The following is a 24,126-nucleotide window of genomic DNA, read 5'->3' on the forward strand; positions in this document are numbered from 1 at the left end:
TGGATTTCATGAACTTTTTTGAAAATAATAATTTTAGAGATGCAGTGAAAATAATATTTTTAAGTGCTAGGTTATGTAATTTCCGATAGAATGACTAGTCACATCGATATATTTTGAGTGAAAATTAAAAAAATCCGAACTTTCTTTTATAAGAAATAAAATTTTTAAACTTTTTTAAAATTTTTCTCGTTAAATTTGCTATCAAACGAACATCACGCGATTCTATTTCTTTATATACCTAATTAAACAAAAATTATTTAAAAATAGTAAAAAAATCTATAGTCCAGTAAAATATCACACACACTCTACAGCAAGACAAAGAGCTCAGAGTGCGAAAGCACAACGTGTGTAGTAGAGTACAACTCATAGTACGCTACCGTAGTATCCGTAGTATTGCCCCTACTCTACAAGCTCTATAATCATTTCTTCCCCTGAATGACTTTCCACTACCTCCACTCCACTCCGCTCACATGTTACCCCTCTTTAAGCTCCACCCACTTCTCCTCCAACATTTTCACATGTTCAATTTACCCCTCTATTCATAAAGTCCCTTTTATTTTCATCCCTACATCATTTTAAACCATGACCATATTGCCCCATCTAGATTAAGGCCACCCCTATTTACCCCCGCCACCCATAAACACGCCCCATTTATCCCCTTCCCATGACGAACCACGCCCGTGGTAGATTGAAAGCTCATTAAGTCACACCTACAGTCAGCCATCTTGAATTATATAAACTGTTGTAACGCTTCCGTTATGTACCTATGTATATATATATGCATACACATATACATATATATGTATGTATATGTGTATGTTCCCTTGTCTACTTAAGCTTTGAAAGTAGACAGTGGTTCAAATAGATAGCAGGCCAGACACCCGTACTATGCAACAGACGCCATTGGCGTCATCGTATCCTCGTATACGAGTCTCCTACCGGCGACTCCTTGTCGAATCCTTTGACACTCGTCCTAGGACTCTATACTCTATAGATATCTATATGTACAAAAATATACTACTCCTAGTACGGTTATACTACTCCTTTGGGAGTATAGAGTAGAGGGGAGGGGGAATCAAGGAGTATTACGGGTTATAAGGACAGCGGAAGAGGGGTGGGGGTGAAGAATATGGTACGCGAGTCACTGAAGCTGCCGTACGAGTACGTACTTTCTCTACTACGAGACTAGATATAGGTTATAACGTTCTTCGTCACGTATTGATTTTCTGCATTTTCGAATTTAGGCGATTTTTAAAAAATATTCTTCGGAGAAATATGGGCTTGTGGGTATTCATTTTAAAGGAAATTGGTTAGCAAAGAAGAAAATGATGATTTTTATTTTATAGTTGCTAATAATTATTTTCAAAATTTTTACTATTCTCTTTTTATTGAAAAAAAATTTTCGTTTTTTTTAGTTTGGTTGCTTGTAAAAAATTTTGACTCCGCAGTGTGGTGAATGATTTGGTGTTAAAACTTTCAAGACTGCTGGTGTGAAAGTTACACGACGAATAAAGGTGTTAAATTTTGGACGGTGTAAATTAGAACGTTCACACCACTAATGGTGTAAATGTATTAGTTATTTATTTTAAACTCTCAATAACTTCGGCACTAGCTATTTCATTTTTAATTTAAAATATTATTTAATAATTTTTAACTACAGATTTAATATCGGACAATATTTGAACTGCTAACACCGAACGATTTGAAAGAAAACACTCACACCGTGTTAAAAGTACACTGCTTGATACTTCACACTGAGCAGAATAATAAAAAAAAAAAAATTCCAATTTTTGGAAAATTTATTTTTGATTGAAATATAAACTTGTGGGTACTCATACTAACGGGAATCGTTTGAGAAAAATGGGAAAAAGATTTATTTGATTCTAAAAAAATTACGGAGATAATAAATAAAAAAAAAATGATATTTATTACTATTTCTTACTTTTTTTTTACTCTAAAGAGGAAGTTGTAGCGAGTTATATAAGTTGAAGAGTGTATAGTATATATATTGTTTATCTAGACTATGGACTATTTACTTGGTACTTGACGAAGCAGCGAACTCAGTAAATCAGGAGCGAGTTCCGGCGCGCCTCAAACGATATCTTGGTACTTCCGGGCAAGTGGTATAGTATGATGCCTGGACGTTCACTCTTCGTCATCTCCGTTTCCGCTCCTTTTGTCCATCCAACCATGGATACAGATACATTTTCTCTTTTCTTTTATATTTTTTTATATATATTATACATGCATACAATTTATATAGATATAGACTTCGGACAGATCTATACAAATAAAATCATAAAATTCACTACAACTTCCGCATAAATTTTTTTTTTTAAACTAAAAGGCAGCTGAAAATCATATTATTAATTTATCAAAAACTGATACTTTTTTTTTAAATCAATGAATTCCATGTTCATGATTTTTAACTGATTTCCATTTAAATAAGTACCAACATGATCATACTTCCTAAAAATTTGAGCTCTTAATATTAAATTTTTGAGTCATCGGAATTTTAAATTTTTCGTCTATCCAATGTATAAAATAAAGAAATCAATGCATTTCTGTGTCTAAACAATTCGTTATAGAATACTGCAAATGACATATTTTTGTAGAGAATTTAGTACTCGTTACAAAAAAGGTCATGAGCTTCAAAGCGCTATCTTTGATAACTTCGAAACTAAAGGGCCTTTAAACTTTCATTTAGTTTGATTGCACAACTCAATTGCGAAGCAATGAGATGTGTCCTGCTGAAAATTACGTCACAGTCCCAGTTGAATCACTTACATAAATAGCATATTAACATTTATTCAAATATGGTCAACTAGAACAAAATTCGTATCATTTAAAAGATAATTTATTAATGAATACAGCGCCAGTATATGCAGATTTTAGTAAATACGATAATTAAAAAAAAAAACCTTCTGAAAATCACTATCTCATTCTTTTTGATTCAATTATAATTTATAAAAATTTGAAACTATAGCAATTTATGAAAATAAATTTTTTTTTTCTTAAATATTTTCGTGCATATAGGAGGCATCATCTATTGATGACTTTTAATGAGCGAATGAGTTGTGCACGACTGGATTTTTTTATTAAAACTTTTGATACAACAAAAAAATAAGTAAAAATACTTGCCGGAGTGAGGCGAAAAAAATTTTTCGATCGTAAAGCACTCTTTGATGCTTCGCATCATGAGTCGTGCAATATCAAAAATTTAAATATTAAACTTAGAGTTGACTTAAATTTCTGTAAGAATATTTATTATTTATTGTTTATTCCCAATTTTGAGAAAATTAACATACAATTTTTATGTAAAAATTATATTCTTTTCCGATAAAAATTATTTTCTAATCTTCATTATATCAACATTATATTAATTGGAAACGTACACTCAGAAAATTAAGTAATTGTGTTTATTATGCTAAATTTTTAAGTCAAATCATCTAGAATGATTAGAACGTTTTTCAATGCAAAAATAGTAAGTGTTATAATTTTTTTTTTTTAGAATTAATAATTATTGGATGATAACTTGTGCAATAAATGTCGTAACAGTTACTATTAGGATGGTAATATTTACTGTCAAGATGATAATAATATTTACTTTTACAATAAATTTCGTAACAGTTACTATCAGGATAGTAAGAATTACAATGTCTGACGGTAACTGTTACCATCTGGATTATAAATATAACTATTTAGAATAATTATAATAATTAACTTAACAGTAAACATACAGGATTGTAACAAATATTATAAATATGGTGAATATTGCAATCTAGATGACTTATACAATCATCTAGATAATATTTACAACTATCTGATTAATGGTAGAAATATTGCCATAACTAGATAGTACACGGAGAGAAAATTATAGTAACAGTTACAATATATTATGGGAATGGTTCCCATACTGCATGGTAACCGGTTTTTTTGAAATGTTGATTATAGGAACGGCACCCATATATATTATGGTAACCATTCCTATAATTATGGGTATAATTCCCATATGGTATTGGAATAGTTCCTATGGAATTATGGTAATCGTTACTATGTACCAATGGTAATGGTTACTATAATATTATGGTGATCGTTACCATAATATTATGGGAATGGTTACCATAATATTATGGGAATGGTTACCATAATATTATTACAATTATTATTATTATTACAATAAAATATTATTTTTGGTCAGATAAAAATTAATTTGTAAATAACAATAATAATAAATAACTTCATAATAATTTACACTGAAAAATTCTATAGAAAAAAAAAATTATTATAATTTCTAAGTATTATAGTAACCATTCCCATAATATTATAGTAACTATTCCCATAATATTATAGTAACCATTACCATAATATTATGGTAACCATTACTATATACGCTTAAGAACCGTTACAATGTGGTTATAGGATTGGTTTCTATTTGCTTATGGGAACTATTCCTATAAGTATAGTAATCATTACCATGATTCTTTCACATGCGATATGGGAACTGTTACCATAATGATAGGAATTGTTACCATATTTATGGAAACCTTCCTAGAAAGTATGGGTCTATATCCCATAATCCCAAGTAATCATTACCATAACGGTATGGGATGATATTTCATAAACGTACTAGGAACAGTTACTATAATTTTTTCTCCGTGTAGTTTCTACTATTTAATTTTCTGAGTGTATATTCAATTAAAGCAATTATGAATTTTATTGCAGGTATAGTCTAATTTAATTTAGTATAGTCTAAAAATTACTCTTAAATTTAAAGTAGTGAAAATAGTGACTATTTACTGTTTACTAGTGACAAGTATGCCACTAGTTCAAATAGTAGTATACTTTTCACTAGCAATATGTATCTATTCACTGCCAAATAGTGATTGTCACATGATTTTCACTAATTTGTTTTTAGACAGTATATTATTTAAATTTTTGACATTGTTAATTTTTTTCTGACTGGCGCTGGAATTAAAAATTATACTCAATTTAAAGTTTTAAAGGCCCTTTAGTTTCGAATTTATAAAACTTAGCGCTTTGAAGCTCAAGACCTTTTTCATAGAGCGTTAAATTTTCTACAACATTACGTCATGCCCAATTTCGTAAAAATTCACATCGACTTGGTCACACATAAAAAAGTCCAGCAGAAAATAATTTCTTCGATTTAATTAGAAGAGAAACTGAAAAATCCAATTAACTACTTCCAAAAATAATTAGTAAGATCTCAAATTTTCCGTAAAATTAATTTTTTATCTCATCGATCACAAATTTAACTTTATAAGAAAATAATTATTTTTTTTTCTCTTAAACACAAAACTTGAAATAAATGATAAATTTTGAGTAGTTACCTAACTACTCCATAGTAATTTAGCTTCATCAAATTCAACAACTTGAGTTGGATCAACCCTACTACATCATTTCTATTCACTTGGTCTTTATCTTTCACAAGATATAACTCCTCTGCATCAACATCTACCTTCACTTCCTCCATCTTTTCCCCTGCTCCTTTCCTTTCCATTTATTCACTTACTCAAACTCCTTTACTTGAAATCCTTTCATTCATTCTCTATCTCTCTTATGTGACATATATACATATATAGTTAAAATAATAGTGAGTATTATAAGATGTTAAGTAACATAGATAGAGCATCTCGCGATTTGTAGATAGCTAGATGGAATAGTTTTAGTTTAAGTAGAGATAGTGTAGTGTTTTATATATAGACATTTGCTCAAGAGACTCTACTCGTCTACTATATAATACTCTGTAGCAGAGACTTCTTATTCTATACTATACTGAATAAGACTCGAAAGTTAATAGTGAAGATGGAGAGAGATAAAGAGAGAGAAAGTTAAGTTACTTGGGCAAGACGAGACTTGAGATGCTTGGGATAAAGCGCCTGTACCAATATCTCTATACTACGAACACAAACTATATAATTTTATCAATTATATATTCTATAACTGTACGGGCTTCAAGATGATCATGAATAGAAATTTGAATGGTAATCGTATGTACTATTTCATACGCGGTCTCATTATTCATTACGATCATTCACAAACTACTGAATTGCGTCATAAAGTTTTATTAATAATCATTTTTTTTTCTTAAATTAAATTAACGAGTTTTAATGTTTTGTTTAGTGTTGGTTAAGTTTAAATTTTATTTTTATTTTGAATAAAAATATCATGGAATTGGGAGCTTGGTAGTAGAAATTATTGGTTTTTTGAATTTTGGTTCGAGTATACATGTGATTACTTTTTTTAAAAGATTTAAATTAATTACGCTGTAAAAATATTTGAAAAATCAAAAGAAAATTTTTTTTAATCAGAATTCAAATATAAAAATTTTTGAAAATTAATTTTATTAAAAGATGGTCATATTGGTACTTATTTTAAAGTATGTTTATCCAACATCAATCTTAAGTTGAAAAAAAAATTTAACATCAAAAATTGATTTTACTATAAATTTTTTTTTTTTATTTTAAGTTCATCTCCCGATTGAAAAAATTATTTTAATACATTTAAAAATCATAAAATAACAAAATAACTTTTAGTTGAAAGTGAGAGTTTATTTAAACAGTAAAAGTTTTTCGAATTAACTCGGTAAAAATAAAGAAAACATATAAATGATAAGAGCTGAGTTTTAGTTGTAAAATTTTTGAAAGAGAGATAAGGAAAGTGTAAGCGATATGGAAAAGCATTAAAGTGACATAGATTTTCCGACGGTGACTGTAAAACGTGATCCGAGAAGTAAGAAAGGGAAGAGGTAAAAAAAATAGAAGGGAGTGATTCTCTTACGACCCTCGTCGTGGGCGCGTAGTTGAAAGCTTGAGCATAAAGTCCTACGGAAATGCGATCCTACTAAAAGCCCAGCTCAACGAACCGGCCGACCGTCTTTACTATGTATGTGTAAATGTACACTCATCCCGAACATTTTACAAATCCTACTCACCCGTTATGTTCGCAACCCTTTTCTCTTTGCATCTTATAACTCTATACCCTTCTTACCGTCTATATATACCTTTTTCCCATCTTTTAACATTATACTTTACTACACTTGTTTTATTGTTAAAAATTAACTATTCATGTGTACATATTTATCGTTACTCATTAACTAAAATTAATAATTTAATCAGTTTAATTTGAATTTTATTTATTGCTCATTTATTAATTAAGTATTTATTTATGATTATAAATAATGAATTAGAGCAAAAAAAAATTTGATCGAAATATAGGGTTGTTGGTACTCATTTTAAAAGAAATTCTCTAATTAGTAATTAGACACTATCAATTTTGACTAAAACAAAAATTTTTGTTCTAAAAATCCAATTTTTTTTTTTTTTTGTTTTTTAATTCAACAAATAGTCATATACATGGAAAGAAAATTATAGGGATGGTTCCCATAATTTTGCGAAATTATTTCCTATACCAGTATAGGAATTACGACCATAAATTATAGGAGCAGTTCCTATAATTATAGGAATGTTTCCCATAATTATAGGAATAGTTACTATAATTATGGTAATTCTGTCCATACCATTATAGGAACGGTCCCTATAATTATAGGAATGGTTCCCATAATGCAATTGGAATATTTCCTTAATATTATGGGAATCGTTCCTATACCATTATGGGAATCATTCCTATAATATTATGGAAATGGTTCCCATTCTATTATAAAAATATTAATTTAAAGAAATGTGTGGAAATTACTTCTATAATACACAGAAATATTGTTAAACGTCAAAACAAAAATTCAAACGTTGAAAAAAAAATCCGCATTTGGCAAAAAACATCAAAATTTTTTGTCAGAACATTCAAGAAAATTCGAAAATTCAAATTTCGGCAATAGAAATTTAAATTTCGATAAAATCTCAAATTTTGATAAAATTTCTACACTATTTTGCAACAAAGAATTTTATCATTTTATAGGGATGGTTCCCATAGTATTATGAGAATGGTTCCCATAATGGTATGAGAATTTTACTCATCTTGTTATAGGGATGGTTCCCATAATGTATAAGAACCATCCCCATAATAGTATGGCTACAGTTCCTGTACCATTATGGGAATTATTCCCATAATGCATGGGAAAACTTCCCATAATTTTCTTTCCGTGTAGGTACTCATTTTAAAGGGAATTTAAAGATCTATTTCAAGAAATAATTTGATTGTGGAAAAAAAATTTGTAGAACCATTTTACTTATGCAAGCCAACAATTATTTTTTAAAAAACTCACATAAAATTTATCATTTGATCGATCTTGCATATAAACGTTAGAAATATTTAAAATAAAAAACTAATTTAAATAATTATTTTATCTGATTATAGTTAAAAGCCCGTGCAGTGACGGCCTGGAGGCACAGTGGCGAGCATGGAAGTGAACTTTCTGTTTTTTGTTGGTGAGAATGGTGAACCGTGAGCCAAAAATCGATAAAAAGATTTCTGGTGATCGGTTGAAAAAAATAAAATGAAAAAAAAAAACTCTTTAACAATTTTTTTTTTTTTTTTTTTTAATTAAACTCTATATAAATATATATAATCTGTCCTTGAGAAAAGTAAACAATTAAAAGTAATAATAAGCCATTAATGATAATTATGAAGTATGAATTATTTATAAATAATAAAATTAAATTAAAAAGGCTTTAATATTAATTATGCATCGACACAACTCAGACATTGAGAAAAAAAATATTGAATCCATATATGAAAATTAATAAATTAAGAGGATAAAAAGAGTGTGGAATTAAAAAGTCGAATAATAATAATAGTGACAAAAAAATATATGAACGTGAAAATATGGATTATCATTGCACGCGTGCGCACTTATTTAATTCTTTATGTGCATGCAAACAAAAAAATTTGTACATACCTATTTAAATAATAATAATAATAATAATAATAATAATAATAATAATAATAATAATAATAATAATCATCATCATCATCATCATCATCATGATTTTATTTTTAAATTGTAGTATTTTTTTTTTTTTTTTCGATTTCTTTGTAAGTGAAAATAAATTTTAAATAAATTCAAGGAAAGATATATAAAAATTAGTTAGGATTTAAAATTTTGGAAAAATAAACATGACTTTTAGTTAAGTATCACGTTATGGAAAAATTTGTGAATGATTTTTGAAAATAATTTTAAATAAGATACAGGAGATTTTTTATTACTGACACAATGGGTTTTGTTATTTTTTAGTGAAATATTTTTATTAAAATCTGAAGAATTTTTTAATTTTACGTAGCGAGTAAAAAAAAATTTTTTTTTTGGGATAAATTATAAATTAAATATCGGAAAAAATATTGAGTTTACAGGGTAAAGAAAAAATAATTAAAAATAATTATTGAGTTTAAAAATATTATTAATTCCCGGGACAAAATAATTTTGATTTTGGTTAATCGACGGTAAATCTATGGAGATCGGATTTTTCAAAAATTTAGGTCTTACTTCTAGCCGATCTACGGACATCAAAATAGATCTCATAGTTACCAGAAATTTTTTTTCAAGAGATCTACGATTATTTGTGGAAACTCACGGAAATTGTCAGAGATCTTCGACAACCTCTGTAGCTCTAATAAAAAAAAAGTGGATGTTTATAACGTCGATTTACGTATGTCTGCATAGATCTCATTGATTTTATTGCAAAATCTTCGAAGATCTACTGAGATCAGCAAAGAGATCTTTAAAGATCACCATAGGCATAAAATCATTGACGATCTAAAATCTGACATCATCAATCTTTTTGAGATCTATTACTAATTTGAGATCTACATAGATCTACTGTAACAAATATCTTAGCTCATCCGCTGAGAAAATCGAAGCTTGAAAACTCGATAGATTACTTCGAACTTAAAACTGGACGTAAAAAATTTATTTAAATTTCTTTAAAATTTTCAAAGTCGGCAATTCTGTTCGTTTATTTTTTTTTTAGTATTTTAATAAAATTTAAAATCTATATTTTCTAATTAATAAAAACTTATTATTATTATTATTATTATTATTATTATTATTATTATTATTATTATTATTATTATTATTATTATTATTATTATTATTTAAATTAAAAAAATATTGAATAATAATTATAAGATGTATGTAAATAATAATTACTATGCATGATGGAGAATATTAAAATATAAATATAGACATTTCCTGTATATATTATATTATATATTATATATTAAGAATTGTATCGTTATCTACATTGTATTAAATTATAATTATTTCTACTATAATTATAACTACTATAATTATTATTTAATTGAATATTAATAATGTATTAATAATGTGCACTTTAAAAAAGTAACAGAGTATTAAAAAAAAATTAAATAAGGCAGGAAAAATTTGAAAATTCCCAGAACAAATTTTTCTTTTAATTTGGGATTATAAAAAAAATGTATTTATTAAATTTCGAATTAAATTTTTTTTTAAACAATTTTATTTATTTTTATTTATTTAATTTTTTTCTATCGTTATTTGTGCTTCTCTCTAGTACTTAGAGTAAATTTAAAAAAAAAATTCAATGTTTCGAAGTTAAAAAAATTGGTAAAGTTTTATTTTCAATTTAAATTATTATTCTGACTTAATTATTGCAGATACGACAAAAATTATAATGAATAATTTTGTAGAGAATTTAATTTGCTATCAATAATGTCCTTGAAAATTTTTCAACAAATTCAATAGTTTATGCGTTATTTTAATTTTTAAAAAATGGAAATCTTTTTTCTACTTTCTTAAGTTTTAAAAAACTATAAATTCAAATATTGGTTTAACTATCAGAGATAGGATAAAAATTACTGATAACAATTTTGTGTAAAATTAAATTCTCTATAAGAAAGATTTTGTTGACTTCTGCTCCAAGTTTGATAATTTAGTCAGAATTTTAATTAAATTGGTGAACTTTAATCTCATCACATTTAAAACTTTTTTTATTTTTTAATAAAAAAAAAAATTCCACTAGAATTTACCGTAGATTTAGAAACTTTTTGTATAAAAATAAATATATAAATAAATAAATAAATGAAAAGACGTGACATATTTAAATATTTAAAAATAAAAATAATAACAAATATTTTGAGCTACGCTTCCATGTAATTATTCGTATATATGTAACCCCGTAGTATAGTATTTAAATTTAATTGTAAGTAGACAAAAAAATAATTGAAAAACTTTAGATTAATAAAAATTAAATTTAAATAATTAAAAGTGCACACATTTTAAATAATTTCGGTCTCTAAAATGTTTTTTATGGCGTGAATTTGATTTTTAAAAACAGATTTATTTGTACAAAAAAAAATCGACAATTTTTAAATTTTACTAATTTAAAAGTCTATCAATAATTCTCGACGATAAAAAAGACTCAATTATAAACTCTACCAGTTTTAAATTTCTGTTATTTTTAATTTTTACCATTTTGAGTTCTACCATAATAAAGCTCTACCAAACAAAATAAAACCGTAATAAAATTCCATAATTTAAAATCTTTACCAATATAAATTTCTGCGTGACAGTCTATAAAAAAAAAAAAAATTTCCATTTTGGAATTAGAGAAATTCCTACTTTCTTAAAATTAATCAGTCAAAAGTACTTTAATCAGTGAATATTTATTGACGATAGTAGTTTAGTTGGTAGAGATTTAAAAAGAGTAGAGTTTATAATTGGGAGTTTTTTATTATGTTAGAAAATTATTAGTACACAGAAAAAAAGAATTTCTCGGCACAAAAAATTTTTTCTTGTTCTAAGATCATTTTTACTTGGCCCAAGAAATATTTTTGTATTTCCAAATGAAAACAAAAATTTTTTAGGTGATAAAAAAATTCTTGAGCCAAAAAAAATTTTTGTCTTCAATTCAGAATACAAAATATTTCTTGTGCCAAGAAATTTTTTTTTTCTGTGTAGAATTTAAAATTGTTAAATTTTGAAATAGTAGATTTTTTTTGGTATAAATGAAGCTGTGCCGGTTTTTAAATTATTTATTAGACTAAAAATTGATATTTAAATTAAAAAAAAAAAAAAAAAAAATTTATTAAATTCGGAAAAAATACTTTAACTTCAACGAATCTAGTTTTTTTAATTTTAAAGATTTCCATTGATTTCAATAGATTCGTATGAATTTATATAAACCTTAAATTTTTATAAATTTCGTTTTTATAAAGCTCAAAATTTTTTTTTTTAAACCGGACAATGAATTTTTGTTATTAATAATTTGTTTTTTTTTTTTATCTTAGCCGAAGATCTACATAAATCTCTTGATTTGAAAAACAACATTGATTTAATGTTTGAGCAAAATGACAAAACAGATCTCTGGAGATCAAAATAGTTTTTTTTTTTTTTTTTTTTTTTTTTTCTATAAAATACGTTTGCATTTAATTATTAATTAAATTTTATTTTGTCAAATTAACATGTTCTAATTATCAAACTCGAGCCATAAAAAAATTTTGTACTTAAAAAAATATTTAAAAAAAAAAAGAAAGAATTATTTTCGAATTTATTGAAATTTAAAATTTTGAAAAATTAAACATTATAATAAAAAATGTACAGAATTCATTAAAAATAAAAATATATAATAATTATTAAAAAAAATTAAAGTGTAAAAATGAGTAAAAAAAAGTTGAGACAAGCCTCGAAGCTAAAAACTAGATCTCGATTCTAGATCACATCGAGTCTCATCACCCACTGTGATAGGACTATTTATTATCTCAAAATAAGTAGTAATTATTTATCTCTCTTTCTCTTTATAACTCTAACTAATTAATTTTTTTAAAATTACAAATTATGTTCATTGTTAATATTTCCGTCCTAAAAGATCTCAAAGTAATAAAATTTAAATTATTAAATTTTTCGAATAATTAATTTTTTTTTAATTCAATTATTATTTTACTGGATATTTAATTCTTTGACTTCTAATTTAAAAAAAAAATGTTTATATTTTTTAAAAAGTTACTATCATAAAAATTAAATAATTATCAATATTATTAATTATTATTGTGATCTGTAGAAAAAATAATTGTAGTGACATTTTTAATCGAGTATAAATTGATAAAAAAAAATGGTAAAGTTCATGAGTAGAAGCACAGAGAACGCGTTATAGTTAAGGGCGTAAAAATTTTTTTAAAAAGTATCACTATTTATAAAAAATTTAAGCTTACATAGTGGGTCAGATTATTATCATTAAATAAATAATTAAAAATTATTTATGACAAATATATCGTAATTAATAATTAAATAGTTATTTAGAAACAATAATAAGTTATTTTTGGGTGTAATTACTGCAAGTGTAGAAGCATTAAAAAAAGTAAACAAAGTACAAGAGCTTATGGGTTTTACGGGGCCTTATTCGAATACCACAAGGCACTAAAAGTTGATAAATTCAACCTGTTGGTACAATTATTACCAGACCGCAATAACATTTAAATTTAATAGTTTTTTTAATTTTTCTTTTATAGTCAAGTAAAAGCTCTTGTTACTTGAATTATATTTTTGCGTGAGTTTATTTTAAAAAACCCAGTCCCACTTTTTTTTGTAACCGTTAATTTATTTAAATACCATCATTATTATTTAAATATGATTGTTTATTTATTATTATAAATAATTTATTTGGTCACCGTATAAATTTAAAAATAATAATTATTTACATTCATAATTCCCAATTATAAATAATTAAACTCAGGCCTTAGGCGTCGCGCTCAATCTACATGCAGTCGTGCATTCGAATCCGGTCCTGTATTTTTATTTTTAAAATTTAATTATTTGTCAATGCATAATTATAAAGTTTTTATAAAAGAAAAAAATAAATAAATAAAAATAGTTTACGCCCTTATCTATAACAAGATTGAAAAAAATATTTTGATTATTTACTTATTTACTTAATTAAAAAAAAAAAAAGTCAACTGCTAATTCAAATAAATAACTAAACAATAAAATAATAATAATAAATATTATTATTATATACTTATATATAATTACTTATGTATTAATCATAACTATAATAGGTAGAATATAAGATTGATAAGATAAATAAATAAATAAACAATTAATAATTGGTATTAATTATTTACTTGTTATCGTAATTTATTTTATTTTTTTATTCTTATTATAAATAATTTTTAGTTTTTTTTTACCCCTCAATTACTTCAAAGTAAATTATTGACGAGGATGAAGTTTATAATTATTGTAATGAAGTTTCCTGAATGAGAACCGTGTAATTAAAATGAAACTTAAACAATATTGAAGTTAAATATATAGCCATTAAAAAAAAAAAATATTATTTTTTAATTAAAGGAAAACAGTTCAAGTGTTTATTAAAATTTATTATTATTTTGAGAGGTTTCATTTTTTTTTTTATCAAAAGAAATGTCGCGTAACAAGCAAAGTTATATTTTTATTTAATTTAAGAATTCATTACTTCAAAAGTATTAAGTAAGTTTATGGAATAATTGATACACTGTTAAAAAGACCCGGGGTAAGTACAAGCGGCGTAGGTGTTAAAATTTTAGGTGTTAAATTTCAACATCGAAAGCGGTGTTAAAATAACTGCCTCCGGTGTAAACATTCTTTACCGGTGTTGAAAAAATTTCCCGATGTTAAAATATTTTTTGCTGTTGAAAATATTTTACTTTATGAATATTTTTACTTATTTTTTAATTAATTAATCAAATTATTGATGATTGAAATAGTGGACCTAAAATTGTGTAATTTTGAAATAAATTCCGAATAACATAAAAAATTTTTTAAATAAGTACATTAGGGTGTTTCAAAAAAAAAAAAAATGCTCTACAAAAAAAAAGATCTTATCATTTTTTAAAAAATCCATCTGTTCAAAAATTATTGAAGCTAGAAGTCAAATTTACAGTAAATTTCGAGATCTTTTAACTTTTCCAGCGAAACTATCAGACTGATCGAAAAATGTCATAGAACCTTATTTGTAGACGATTTTATTCCCTACGAATGAATTTCAATGAAGTTTTTTCAAATTCCGCATCGTTTTCTAGTTATTTACATTTTATATCAAGCTCATAAAAATAATAGTCTTTTAATTGATTTTAAAAACTTAACATTAAAATGAAAATAAGTAGAAAACAATGCGAAATTTAAATGAACTCTATTAAAAATAATTTGTAAGAAATAAAATTGTCTACAAAAAAGGTCTCACGGTATTTTGTGATAAGTTTGATAGTTTCGCTGGAAAAGTAAAAAGTTTTCGAAATTTACTATAAGTTTGACTTTCAGATTCAATAACTTTTGAACAGGTGGATTTATCAAAAAGTGGAAAGACACTTTTTTTGTAGAGCATTCAATTTCCTATCAAAATACATCGGTAAATTTATTCTGAGACGCATCATTAGATAGCTATATAAAAATCAGAAGATGCAAAAAAAATTTTTTCATGTTATTTTTATGGAAAATAGAAAAGTGCGATGCGGAATATCTAAATGTTAATATCAAGAGCTCTAATTGTCACAGGCATATTTTTATATCTCAATAAAACTTTTAAACCTGTCTCCGAAAAAAAAAAAAATTGTTTTTTTTTTTTAACATCTGTAAGTACAGAGAAGAATTGAAATTTTCCCCAGGTAATAATTATTAAATTTAAAAATTTTTTTAAATATACTACATCTTTTACTAATTTTTATACGTGGAAATTTTTTTCTTACACTAATTTAATACCAGAATATTAACACCGCCAAATTACACCGCGGGATATTGAATTGAGTCCATTTTTAACACCGTTTTTTTTACAGTAAAAGTACCTTTCTTATATAGAATTTAATTTCCCACAAGTAGATTTATTATATTTTTTACCATAGCTTTGATAGTTTAGCTGTGTTTCAAGTTTAAAATAAAAAATAAAAATTAAGTGATTTTTATTAAAAATTTAACAACTATTTAAAGAATTTCTAGTTCATTAATAATTGAATTCATAAAAACAATCACGAGGACCTTTTTTATACGAAATTAAATTATCGAGAAATTTGTATTCAATTATTTTTATCTTATCTCCGACCGTTCAGTTGTAATTTAAATTTAAATAAAATAAAAAACTGAGAACTAAATTTATTTATCGATTTCTTAATATATTATCATCATTAAAAAAAAAAGTTCTTAAATTTTATTAGTATTAAATAAATGGTGAGTCTGTCTAGTTGAATTAGTTTCCAATAAGTCTGGTCATCAATCAGGATTTAACAGACAGGATAAATATCCATTTAAATTCGTACTTACATTAGAAATTCTAATTTTTTTTTCCTACTTAAACTCAAACCAACGTATTAAATAAAATTACTTTTATTTACTCGACTAAATACCGCGGTGTAAATTTTTTTTGTTTTTTCTCTTAACCAAAAATTTATATTCTGGTCACATAAAAATGAATGAGTCATATATTAAAAATTAACAAACAATCGGTGGATAATTAAATGGAAAATGAGTTTAGAATTTTAATAAAAAATTATGGATTCAAATTTAAATAATAATAATAAAAATCATTATTTACATTTATGTGTAAGTCTTGTATAATACTTTGTGGCGATAACAATGGGATACTATTATTATTACTAGAGCATGCGGTTTGACGATCGTACGTATGCAATGAAATCGTAAACGAATGAGTGGACGATCAAAAGACTTGTTCGGCATGACTGAGTCTAAATCAAACAAATATCTCGCAGAAATTCTCCAGATTCTATCGAGCCAATAACCGTTTTTTTTTTTTTTTTTTTTGCCACAAAGCTCTTTGAGTTGTAATAAAATTTTTTTTGGAAACTACTGTAATCAAATTTTTTATTGTTAAGAAAAGAGTTTCGGAAAACGTTTAATTTTTTTTTTTTTCAATAGCTAAGATGAGTTTAGCTAAAAAATGGTGATGTGCATACTCGTTTCAGAAGAAATTTCATAAGAAATGTATAAATAAAGTTTTTTTTATTTTTTTGTTAATTTGAGTCAAAGTGAAAATTTATTATTTTGTTTTCTGCACAGAATATATTGATGTGGGTACTCATTCTAGAGGGAATGAACTAAAAAATCGTAAAATACACTTATTTTCGTTTTTCAAAAATAAAAAAAAAAAAATTGTTTTTTTTAAATATCAATTTTTAAGTTAATCAGAATTTATTGATGTGGGTATTCAATCTACCGGAAATCACATCAGAAACCCAAAAATACCTTTCCCATAATACACTATCCAGAGAACAAACTTATACCTCCCTATCTAATCCAATCAACAAACCAATTAATAACGATCCATGAACAATAAAACACGTAAATACAATTAGGTACTTAAAGCTATTAAACCAAAAACTCCGGTAGCTTTACTAAAATACTCTGGGATACTTAACTTTATTAACCAAAATACCTAAAACCTCTCGAGGTCTCTACATTTGTGCATATTGCCCGTAAACCTTAATGGTTAAACTTTAGACCGATTATTATTTGCTTAATTCAACCTAGCCGCATTGTATTCCATTAACTAGTCGAGCTGCCAGACAAAGACAAAGACTCAGCAATACTGGCACTTACAATTAAACTCTCTCTTACTCTAAAACTCATTCACTAAATTTACTCTTGTATTTGTACTTGTACTTGTACATGCACTTGATCACTCCCTTTGGACATAATATACATCTACAACTTTACTATTTACCAACCACTAACATTAAACTTATGACCGCGTAAATTCCATCAAAATTTCCTCACATTTAAATTTATTGCATATTTAATTTAATAATATTACGTAATTAGACTTAGTATTGTTACACTAAATTTTGTTATAAACATAAATAATTTTATTTTCAATAATTTTTTTTTTCTTATAAAAATATATCAACGTTGGTACTTGTTTTAGAGGAAATTTGATAATAAATACAAAAATGTCATTTTTTTTAAGTTCCCAAATTTAATTTTTAAAAATCGACTTTTTTTTATCAATCGTAACATATCGATGTGGGTATTTATTTTACTGTAAATCATCCCGAGAAACCAGAAAAAAGATCAAATTTTTTTTCATCAACACTGCGTCTAAAAAATAAGATTTAAATTTCTGGTGAAACCTCAGAGAACTCAAACCAATTAATAAAACAGTGTATAAAATGTTTGGTGGTTTCCTCGTAAGTTTTTTTTATTCTAATTTAATTTGTTTAAATTATTGTCAGAATTTTTTTTTTAACCAAGTACAAGATGTTAAATTGTATCCAGTGTAAATGAAGCATAAATCTAAATATACAACTGTAACTTTAAATGGATCAAAGAAGCCAGTTGTAGACAGCATGCAAATTAGATATCCATTGTCTAGTTACTAATTCTAAAAAATTTTTTTTAAACAAATCTTCTGTTCTTTAATCCATTATTTTTTTTTTAAATTATTTTCACCTGTCATTTGTCAAAAAATTTTATTTAATATAATTTTTAATTCAAAATTAGTTATGGGATAAAATGGTCACGAATTTTTTTTTAATTCTTAATAGTGCGCCATGTTACCTCGAGCTCCAGTTTCTGACCAAAAACAAAGTTTAAAATTATAGAAATAAAAAATCCGAGCTTCAAACCAGCCTCCAATCAAAAAAATCGGTCTGTCGGTTGACCCTGTGGGCAAGCCCCAAAATTTCCCGCCCATTTCGAGCTCCTTGAGCTCGAAAAATTGTGCTACAACGATATCTCTCGAATGAATAAACCGATTAAGACGTTTAAGGTGGCAATCGACGCGTTTTATTGAGTTCTACAACTGATCAAATTTTGAAATTGATTTATCGAGTCGTTTTTGAGAAATTCCCAAAATACTAAGAAAAAAAAATTTTTTTTTTCAATTCTTTCGTTAACGGTTTCTCTTGAACGAATGAACTGATTTTGATTGTTGAGGCGACATTCGACGCGGCTTACAAAGTTTTAGAGCTGATTAGATTTTGAAATTAATCCATCGAGCGAATTAAAAGTTATTTAAAAAAAAAATTTTTGAAAACATTGTATTTTTGAAATATCTCCGAACGTACCCTACCGATTAAGCTCAAATTTTCAGTGTTTATAGTAAATAACAAGCCGCGACGAATGACACCTCGAAAATCAAAATCAGTTCATCCGTTCAAAAATTGACATCTATTGAAATTCCGATTTTCACAAATCGGGGAGAAACCAATAACTTCTCAAATTTTTGAAAATTTCCAATTTTCTTAGCGGGAAGTTAAAAAAATTTCAAATCATGCTGAGAGAAGAATTTATCAAATACTAATAAAATTTATCAAGATTTGACAAACAGTTTACTAATACAATGTAAAAAATTTTCGAAGTGAATGTAGATTAAATGCGAAGTGATTTAAATAAAATCCAGACCCCTCCGAATCCACTCCCGATTTTTTACAGTGTAGATTATTTCCAAATAAACTATTATCGAATATTAATAAACAGTTTATTATTAAATATTTGTACACAAAATACTTAAAACTTTTTAGCTTCATTATCATTTTACCTCTTAATTAAAGTGAGTATTTTTAATGAATAAATAAATTCAAACATAATTATTATTTTGAGAATGAATAAGTTCTTTTAACTCAAACAATGATGAACTAGAATATTTAAAACGCAACAACTAGCCGAGAATTTAAGTTCTATAAATAAATTCGAATGGATATAAGCATTTATAAATATATGTACCAGTTGGTTTTTGTAAGCGTATATTGTCATGTGTGAGCGTAACGTTTTAGTACTCAATCAAACGACAAACAAGATACTACTGTTTTATTTGAAATTTTCAAAAATCTAGACTACAGACTAGATTTTTTAGCACAGACACTAAATCCGTGACACTAAATCTAAATACGGATGTTGAGTTGTAAAATTTTATTGGTTATTGTAAATTATTTAGTTATTCATTTGTTAAAACGGAGAGATTATTATGAAAGCGGAAGTGTGTGAAGTGTGCGGAAAACCCGCGGAACAAAAATGTAGCGCATGTAAGAGTGTGTTTTATTGTTCTCGAGAGCACCAAAAAAATCATTGGAAGGAACATATGAAAAACTGTAAAGCTTTTAAGGTAAGAAGCCTAATTAGGGAATATTTTGAATTTATTGATTATAATAATCATAACTATTATTTTATTTTATTTTACTGCGACCAGCCGACCTTTAAAATTTGAGACAAATTATTATTTTTTTTAATTCTCATATGAATAAGAACTAAAATATAAAAAATTCTGACTGTTTCTACGACTTGCATCTTTTTTTTTTCTATTTGAGAGAAGTTTTGAAAATTAAAATTAATATATATCGATTAGGGTGAAATGAAAATATTTTTTGGAAATTTGTTGTCAAATTTATTATTTTGCTGTCTAATCCTATCCCAAAATTTATATACTGCTGTATTGTTTTAGTATTGAAGTTTTATGAAAAGTCGACATTGTCTTAAATTTCGAAGTTTGACTAGTCAAACTTATTGTTTTTATACGATTAGATGTTTAGAAGAGCCGTCGAATAAATAGCAATAATTACTTATATAATTTTTTGTTAATGTTTTCATTTATATTTAAATAAATATACGTTTAAGATAGCAGAAGATGAGAATGTTGGACGCCACTACATTGCAACAAGAAAAATCGACGCAGGCGAAGTAATTCTAAGGGAATTGAATCCACTGTTGGCAGCACCGGCGCAAGGAACATCGCCATTGTGTTTAAATTGTTATTGTTTACTCGAGAAGAAGACTGCGAGACCGTGTGATAAATGCGGATGGCCATTGTGTGAAAATTGCAAAGAACATGGTGATGAATGTTTCTTCACAACAAAATATCGCGATGCAAAAGTAATTATTTGATTTAATTAATTAGATAAATTTATATGCTTGTTTAAAATCCCGAGGTGGAACTTTAAATCGAAATGGCCGCGGTTCTCATTCAATTGATTCTTTTTATTTTTTCTTAGGTCAATATTGCGGAATTTGGAATTCCTCATCCTACATACAATTGTATTGGAATAATTCGCGCACTGGCATTAAAAGAAATAAATCCAGATAATTATAATAAATTGATTAATTTAGAGGCGCATGATGATCACAAAGAAAATCAACGTCTTGATGATTTTAATGGAACTGCAAAATTTGTTAAACGTTTTTTTAAATTAGATGGAATTGATGAAAAAGAAATAATACGAATTGCTGGAATTATTCAGGTGGGATATACGTGTTGAATTTATTCTAAAATAGAGTATTGATTAATGAAGTATGTTTAAACGAGACCTGTTACTAATTTATTAGATTAATGGTCACGAAGTTCCGACAACTGAAAATTCTCATGTTGCTGTTTATGATGAAGCGTCTTATTTTGAACACAATTGCAAAGCTAATTGTTCGAAAAGTTTTACTGAGTCTGGGGGAATATTAATACGAGCTGCTTTACCAATATCTAAAGGTTTCATTTTTTAAATTTTATATAAGAAAAAGTTTTTTTATGAATGTTTAAAATTTTTTTGAATAATTAATTTAAAAATTCGATGAACAGAAATATTTTATTCAAATAAATTAAATCAGGAAATTTAAATGATCGGTTTTATGATTAAATCGATAAATAAAAATTTAAAAAAAAAATTCTAAAATAAAAATTCCTAAAAACAATAAAAAATCAAATCGTCCAAGAATTAATTTTTAACTTAATTTAAAAATTTTTTAAATAAATAATAAATATTTTAGGTGAACATCTAACAATGTGTTACACAGATCCTCTGTGGGGTGTAACAAATCGCCGTCACCACTTATTCCAAACGAAATTATTCAACTGCACCTGTTCGCGTTGCTCAGATCCCACCGAATTCGGTACCATGTTCAATGCACTTAAGTGCACAAAAGGGTAAGCAATTTAATTTATTTACTGATAAAAATAAAACCAATTAATGTAAATCTGGCTAGCCATTAATCAATCATAACACCACAAAGCACAATCCTCAAAATCGCATTATCTTAAATATTATCCAAATGAAAGATCCAATTAAATCTTAATTCAAAACGTATTATATTCCGAATCCTGTTCCTGGCCAAATAAATCCCTTTATACATACATATATACATCATCTAAACCAATACAAGACTCGAAACACAACACAAGCTAGTACATAGACACGTACGTTGTTGTAAAAGCCCGTTATCGGCTTTCGAGTGAATTATAGCCAAAGCTGGGCATGTATTATGCATCATTGCATAGTTATTTGATCCTATACTATTCGTAAAACAGTAACTGCGGGGGATACATGCTACCATCAACTTTCATAACAACAACAACACCGATGAGCAATGAAAAATTACCGGATTATACTTGTGGTAAATGTCAACAAGCTACGAGTTGGGAACTAATTGAGAAACAACTTGAGGAAATAGGCATTGAATTGACGCAAATGAAAAAAAATGACGTGGAAATTTGCAAAAATTTTATTACTAAATGGAGCAAAGTCTTGCATGATAATCATTATTACTTGACGGATGTCAAAATGGCGTTGGTACAATTGATAGGACAACAAGATGGCGGTTTACCAGCTTGCAGTGACGAAATACTGAGTGAAAAAATTTCGTTATGTAAAAAACTTGATGAATTGCTACGCAAATTAGTTCCAGGTAATATATTTATTTATTTTTTTTTTTTAATAAATTAATCTATTTTATTTTAAAGAAATCCTGGGAATTTAATAAAATTTGAATTCCGTAAAATTTTTGAATTTTTTTTTATTGTCTATTATAAAAAATTTATTTTGATAAAAATAAAAATATTGACCACAATGTCGATCAAAATACTGTTTAATATTAAAACAATTTGTCACATTATTTTTTCAGCTGAAATTCGTATCCGAGGATTGATTTTATTCGAAGTACACGCGGGTATCGCGGAATTTGGACGTCGACAAGGTCCTGACGAATTACGTGGAATGTTAATGGTAAATATTTGTAAGGAGTTGGAGTAGAAATTTTTATAAGTTAATTATTATTTTTTTTTTTTTTTAGTTATCAAGAAATGCATTAGCCGAAGCCTATCAATTATTGCGTTATGAGCCAGAAATACTTCCAGAAGGTAAAATAGCTAAAATAGCCTTGAAGAATATGAAGGAAATGGATGTTATTATCAAAACACTATGTCAAAAAACGGCATCACCCATGTAACAATTTAAATATGTTTAAATAAATTTAATGTACTGAAACAAAAATTCAATAGCAGACTTTAAAAATCCCCTTCTCCTAATAGAAATAGCCATACATGATTTTATATGTGTTCCTGTAAACGTAAATGAGAAAAATAAAAGTAGAAAATTTTTAATGTCAACCAATACAAATATTTTTAAAAAATTATCGAAGCTCAAAATACAGGAAATCTACGGAATTTCAGTTAATTTCTACACAGAAAAATATGACCCTTGGGTTCAAGAATATTTTTTTCTTGGACGAAATAGCAGATTACACACCAACGAAAGAAAGTAGGACATTCCAATCCACGGGTATAATTGTTTATCCGAGCAGCAGGTGAGGGTGGCAATCACGCGGGTTAGGATGCCCTACTTTCCTCTGTGATGTGTATATACAATTTTTCATCAAACTTGCACCTGAAAGTTTTAATTTTTGCCTCTGTTTGTGGGAAGAACGGTGCATGCGCTGTATTTTTTATCATTTCTTTTCTCAAAAAAGAAAAGAACGTCTTTCTTCAATCTAAACAGGGCAAGAATTTAAATTTTCAGCAGGTGTGGCGAAAAAAAAAATTTGGCTTTCTTTCTGAATTACGAAAAAAATTAAAGGGGTCTAATGTAGAGAACAATTTTCTTTTTTTTTTTTTTTAAGATATATTATTAGGCCTCAGGCAATCCCATATCCGGCAAACTGAGTCGAATTCAAATTCAAATCCAATTCAAATTCATAGATGGCGACGGGACGAACCTCAAGACCGAAAGACCTCACACTCTTTGTGTGAAAAATTCTTTCAGCAACTGCTGGGATTCGAACCCACGTCTGGCCAGTGATCAAGTTCGAGAAGCCTAGGTCTTACGTCTTAAACCGCTCGGCCATGATCACCAGTTTGAACAAAATTTTTCAAATAACATCCTGAAAATGCCATCTTTTGATTAAACTCCCAACTTCTTTACCATTTCGTATTGATGATAAAACAG

At 26.6% G+C, this 24,126-nt stretch overlaps 2 protein-coding genes and 1 long non-coding RNA gene across 3 annotated transcripts in view; 2 read left to right on the forward strand and 1 right to left on the reverse strand.

The window, feature by feature from the left end:
* Positions 1-8,497, forward strand: part of LOC103579815 (protein disconnected) — a 43,861-nt gene extending 35,364 nt beyond the window's left edge. Inside the window, exon 5 of the mRNA XM_008561352.2 lies at positions 8,335-8,497. Within this exon, the coding sequence (XP_008559574.1) occupies positions 8,335-8,409 (75 nt within the window). The 3' untranslated portion in view covers positions 8,410-8,497. The remainder of the gene's footprint in view (positions 1-8,334) is intronic.
* LOC103579817 (uncharacterized) overlaps positions 1-24,126 on the reverse strand; it is a 73,700-nt gene that overhangs the window by 45,369 nt on the left and 4,205 nt on the right. The gene's annotated exons all lie outside the window — the stretch shown is intronic.
* Positions 19,678-23,164, forward strand: LOC103579814 (SET domain-containing protein SmydA-8). Its single transcript, XM_008561350.1, has 8 exons — positions 19,678-20,030; positions 20,540-20,794; positions 20,914-21,159; positions 21,245-21,398; positions 21,677-21,833; positions 22,215-22,591; positions 22,808-22,908; positions 22,976-23,164. The coding sequence occupies exons 1-8, from the start codon at positions 19,893-19,895 to the stop codon at positions 23,129-23,131; spliced, it is 1,584 nt and encodes a 527-aa protein (XP_008559572.1). The 5' UTR covers positions 19,678-19,892; the 3' UTR covers positions 23,132-23,164.

Source organism: Microplitis demolitor, chromosome 6, assembly GCF_026212275.2.
Source record: "Microplitis demolitor isolate Queensland-Clemson2020A chromosome 6, iyMicDemo2.1a, whole genome shotgun sequence".
NCBI lineage: Eukaryota > Metazoa > Arthropoda > Insecta > Hymenoptera > Braconidae > Microplitis > Microplitis demolitor.